Raw genomic sequence first — 5,677 nt, 5'->3', positions numbered from 1 at the left:
TCTAACTCCATTTTGACGCTTTGTGTTTCGCGCTTCGCATGTGCGAGTCAACAGCCTTAATTCCCATCGTTCTGAGCTTGAATCACTTCTTGCACAAAATCCACTGAGCCTCATGTATGTTCCCTGGTTTTAGCCATGGAGAAAACTCTTGGCTGGAGACAATTCTGGTTACATTTACACTTGCTCATATTTTCCAGACAAAAAGTTAATGCTGCATCTCCCAGATGTCCCGGTCGCAACAACGCTTTATTGGTTCCGCTATCGGGACGGAACCAATAATAGCGAGTCGTTATTTTATTTTTTTAATTGTCAATTTTAATGTTTTATTTAGATTACAAATAAATCGTACTAAAAATAATCCTATTTATGATTTTTTTTTAAATTAAGACCTAGGAAAGACTAATTCAGGACATTTTAATACCAATTAAGGCCTTAGTTTTATTTTGAAGAAGCCTTTTAAGACTTTTTAAGGACCCGCAGGAACCCTGAAAGAATAGACAGCCAAAATGTCTACTAAAGTAAGGTAATGAAGTATTTCTACTTTGTAACTTGACACCTCTGGATTTAATAAAATTATAGTATTATAAACTTTTTTAGACACAATGTGAGAAACATCTGTGGCTGTGTTGCTGTGACTCGTCTGTCAGGCTGAGGTGCATCAATGAGTAGAACTTTAGCTCTAGCTGGTTAATGGCAGAAACAGATGCAGGTTCTTCAGTATATCCATGGAGCAGAGCAGACGTTCAATGACTTGCCTGGTTGGATCCACCTCAAAGCCGATGTGTTCAGGGGTTGAGATGACTCCCCTTAATAAAGGCTCCAATAACTTCTGCAAGTACGCTGCTCCATACACCTGTCATAATAACAGAAGGTCAACTTAGTGGGTCTAAAGTGAAGCAGTTCTACATGTGTGCAGATGGTTGGAAGGAACGTCTGCAAAGCAAAGCGCTCTTCACTCCAGCGGTTTTCAATCAGCAGGGAAAATAATCAAAGCTTCCACACCAAAAATCATTTATGGGTGAAACTTCAGTGCATCTGTGGTGCTGATCCTGCTTGCTGTTAGTAGATGAGTTTTCTACCTTGAAACAGAAGGTCATAATTTTGCTGGCGAGGCTGTTCCCTCTGAAGAGAGTCTGCATGGAGTCAGCCAGCTCCACCTCCTTGGAGAACATGTTCCACAGCAGCTGGTAGAGTAGATGGCGGGAATCAAACAGGGTCACCAGAACTCGCGCCAACTCGTCCTGGAAATCAGAAAACAGACGCATCACGACCTGAAACAGAGCCTGCAGCTTTTTTTCACCAAAATTGTGATTTTATTTTGCTTTTCCTTTGCACTAACCCAAAAACTTGTAGATGTCCTACCCAAGGCTTTTGGTTTTTGAGAACTTGCTGGCCCAGACTCCATTGTATCAAGACTTCACTTTAAATATAGTGTGAAAAAGTGTTTAATTCTACTTCTATGCATGGATCTGCAAGCTGACTGCAAATCTGTCAACCTTTCAATGTGGCGACAAACCTGCTTCAAGCATTTAACCACCACCCAAAGGGCTGGAGGGAAGACATTTAGTGTCCTGCTCTTGTTTGGAAATTTAAATAAGACTTCCCTAAGACTTATTTTTTATTATTTTTTGAGCGCCTCTAGAAAATTTCGGAATAATAAGTCACATAATCATAAAGCCTCATTAATCCAAAATATTTTAAAGATAATAATGATCTAATAATGGTTGAACATGAAGACAGCATCGCGCCGTCGCATTGCAGTAATTTTTCTGCACCTCTGTACGAACCATCGCAAGCTTGTTGGTTATGTTGGCAGAGCTCGAGGGGGGCACCATGTCTAGAAATTAACATTAGATCAACAAGCAAAGATTCTCCTGTTAAAATGCTTGCGGCGTGATAATTTAATAATTTTATAATTTAGGGGAAATGAATCGACATTGTGACGTCTACCGATTATGATTAGCGTTTCTCCTTTCCTCATTGCGCAGAGTAGGCCTGCCTANAAATGAATCGACATTGTGACGTCTACCGATTATGATTAGCGTTTCTCTTTTCCTCATTGCGCAGAGTAGGCCTGCCTATGGCACTTCACCTACAACGCCGTAGTCCAACATTGTAAACAAGCAACTTCTGAGGAATGGCTCGAAACGTGGGGATAAACGACAAAACACAGGTCATCAACGACCCTAGGCTACTCACTGTTTGGACTGCAACAAGTTATTTATTTATTTATTTATTTTATTTTTTTGAGAGCCTGCGTCCCATCGCGCTGATATCTCCAGTTCTGTCCTGTCATTTTAAAATCCTCCTTGTTTGTAATCAGAACGAGGATAGATTTCAAGTGTGCTTAATGGCTTAATTTGTGCATTTCATATATGGAGGGGGGTGTTCCTTTTTTGTTACAGCCATTTTGATTCGCGCAACATTTTGCTTTTAGGGTGACCAAATAAGTTAAAAAAAATCCCTCTCAGATAGTCTCATAAGGGTTTATTTTAGCTTAATTTAAAAAACAAATTTGCACCGCAGACGGGACGGGACCCCCCCCATTCCTGTGCCTCAAATCCATACCTACAAATCCTGCAAAAAAGCCCTGCCTTTGCTCACAGATGTTCGAGATCGGCCTGTTTTCCATTGTAGTCCTGTTTCTCTGACTGTGACTAACTGGGAGCTGGCTCAGAACTTGTCTGCCTGGCTGTGTGTTTCCTGGATGGGGCCGCTCACACTGAGCCTGGTTATGCTGGAGGTTTCTTCCTGTTCAAAGGGAGTTTTTCCTTTCCACCGTTGCTACAAGCATGCTTAGTGTGAGGGATTGTTTTTGAGTCAATGAGTCGATGCAAACAACTGGTTTTCCTTTGATAGAAAACTTCATCAATTTGACTGTATGATCTGGTTGAACTGTAAAGTGCCTTAAGAGGACATGTTTTGTGAATTGGCGCTATAGAAATAAACTGAATGGAATTGTAAAATTCAATCAAATTAAAATATACTTTATTAATCCCAAAGGGAATTTCAATATTGCAGCCAGTCATAGGTTATTTTAAGGTTATTTTAACAGGTGTTGCAGGTGTTGGTAGCTGTAGGCAGGAAGGATCTTCTGTAGAGGTCTGTCTTGCACCTGCAAATGCGCTAAATTACCCAGCCCTAGCCAAAAGTTTCATCGATATTAAAGGATGCTGGGTTCTCCCTTCGTAGAAGCACCAACATCCCCAGAAGTAGAGGAGTAAAGGGATCAGTACTGATTTTAATCAGACATAAAAGACCTCGGCTACATACCCACTGAGACCCGGGGACGACGTTAGCCAGCGCCATAGCGATGGGCAGCTCTCCCTGGTCCCCCATCATGGTCACCAGCTCCACCAGCCGCTCAAAGCGGTCAGCCAGCACCGTCTCTGCCAGCGTGTCGAACTCTGTTCCCTGCTGCAGAATCTTGGTCAGCACCTCCATGAAGGTAGCGCGAGTCTGAAGGTCCTTGTGGTAGCCTAAGCCTAAAATGGAAAAAGATTTAGCGCCGTTTCTACTCTGAAAGTTTTAACAGGAAGGTTAGAAACACGAGCTTATATTTCTGAAAAAAAACAAAAACCAAGAGAGCACTGACCGATGGAGTGCATGAGTCCACTGTCCACGTTAGCGTTGAGCAGGTTGGACATGGCCAAGATGGTGCAATGGCGGAGGGAAGCCAGGCGGCGAGACATTCCTCTCTTCCGCCCCCCCACTGTCTGACCCTCGTCTTCCACCTCGCTGCAGTCATTCAGCAGGTTCATGAACAGAGTGAAATACCTGCAAACCACCAGAGAGCCGCCTTGTTAGGAGGAAGGAACAGGATTTATTCACATTCAAACACTCTAAGTCAACAAACTATCAGGATTCTTCATGATTTCTTCTCCAAAGCTTAGACCTCTGGATAAGATTGTTCTGCATACACAGCTGCTTCTGGGTGGTGGGGTTCATATATATGAAAGTAATTGGTATCTGCTTTAAAAAAAAAATAGCTTGCAGTGGTTGATAGGGTTGAGTATTGACAGGGTGTTGCGATATGATATGTATCATGATACTTAGGTCACAATACGATATTAATATGATACAATACCTCTATATATTGTGATCAAATTTAAATGTATAGATAAAAAGCAACTGCTTTATATGTTCAGAGGATACTGATCATTTAGTTATTTAGGTATCCGTGTGTTTGGGGTTTGAGTCAGTCCACGTCCTCAGCTACAGATACGCTGTAGGTACCAGATCTGCTGGGGTCCTGCGCATGCCAGTGACTCGGTGAGTCGGGAGCATCTGTAGCGTTAGCGTTTTACTTGATCGATAACAAAACTAAAAAAAGTCTGTTAACGGTGAACAAAGTAAATGCAAGACCATGATATAAATGGGGAGAGCTGGGTAGCGCTGTGGCTAGCTGTGCTAAATAGGTAACAGGTTAGCCTATTTTAGCTCGGCCAGTTAGCCATACTAAGCTACACTAGGGATGGAACGGTTTATGAAAACCGTCCGAACCGTTCGGTTCGACTGTCTCGGATAGATTTTCCTAACTATCAACATATACCGAACCGAAAACCGTGACCACGAAACCGTGAACCGAACCGAACCGTGGATTTTGTGAACCGTTCCACCCCTAAGCTACACTACTTTTAAATTGATGTCAACGACAACCCTTGGTTTTCTACAAGTAGAATAACTGTTTTATTTGTCTAACATTTCTATGAAAGTCATTTTTTAAGATGTTCCATTTGTCCTTCCCTGCCCTCAGACCTTAATAAGAAGAATAAAAATAAGCTAAGACTTTTTTTTGTCACTTTGTTAAATGGCAGACCTCAGTCTTAAAAAGCAGTACTTTCCTTCAAGACTGACAATGATCGATTTCAACTTTCGGCTACTTTACAAGCCAATGAAATGTAAAATAATAGCAAATATAGATAATATGTTGATACTACAAAAGAGATTTTAACTTTAAGGTCCTATACAGTTTGTCAGAATGGAGTTGCCATATGTTGATGTCATAAGAAAGGACAGGGCCCCGAGCAGATCTGGTACCTACAACGGCGCTGCGCCACACACAGAAAGGGATCCACAGCGCTAACTGCTAACTGAGAGGCGGTGCAATTTCCCCTCATTGTTTTATGCAAAAAAAAAAAAATGTTTAATAACTATTGCCCGGGGCAAGTAGTTTTTGTTGTTTGGAGAGTACAAGTTTCATTGCATTTGCCCGCCGGGCAAGTGCAATGATCGCAAAAAAAAAAAAAAATGTATCACTCAAAATTACTTTAAAATCACTGACATTCGCTGAAAACGACACTCAAGCGTTACCGGCGCCATTTTTATTGTTTTGTACACATTCTAGCGTGATTATCCGCTAGATGGCGTGATTTTTCTCTCCTTGGGGAGAGAATTCTGCAGAGCAGCAGCTGGATGATGAATTTAATCTATACTATAATACACGCTAGATTAAAAATGATCAGTCAGGGATTAGAAAAATAATAATTGTATGCGCACAGTGTAAATATTTCTATCACATGGCAGTCTTCTGTACAGTGGCCATACATTAAAAACATACATTCAATTGTTTTCTCTTAAACATTGGAGTGCTGCATTTAAATGTTATAGAGCTAAATAAACATGTTAAATTGGTGAGGAGTAGTAGTGTAAGTTTTTAACCTGTCAAGTTTTTTTT

The 5,677-nt window shown here is 41.2% G+C and overlaps 1 protein-coding gene across 3 annotated transcripts in view; it reads right to left on the bottom strand.

Annotated features, from left to right (window-relative positions):
- Positions 1-5,677, bottom strand: part of nf1 (neurofibromin 1) — a 136,404-nt gene that overhangs the window by 87,253 nt on the left and 43,474 nt on the right. For all 3 annotated transcript variants that reach the window (XM_015400359.1, XM_015400358.1, XM_015400361.1), the window contains exons 25-28: positions 3,596-3,777; positions 3,274-3,485; positions 1,080-1,241; positions 756-853 (exon numbers count right to left, since the gene is read on the bottom strand). In XM_015400359.1, coding sequence (XP_015255845.1) covers positions 756-853; positions 1,080-1,241; positions 3,274-3,485; positions 3,596-3,777 — 654 coding nt within the window. The remainder of the gene's footprint in view (positions 1-755; positions 854-1,079; positions 1,242-3,273; positions 3,486-3,595; positions 3,778-5,677) is intronic.

Source organism: Cyprinodon variegatus, unplaced genomic scaffold (assembly GCF_000732505.1).
Source record: "Cyprinodon variegatus isolate N-32 unplaced genomic scaffold, C_variegatus-1.0 Scaffold1095, whole genome shotgun sequence".
NCBI lineage: Eukaryota > Metazoa > Chordata > Actinopteri > Cyprinodontiformes > Cyprinodontidae > Cyprinodon > Cyprinodon variegatus.
This window is presented reverse-complemented; position numbering and strand designations above follow the sequence as displayed.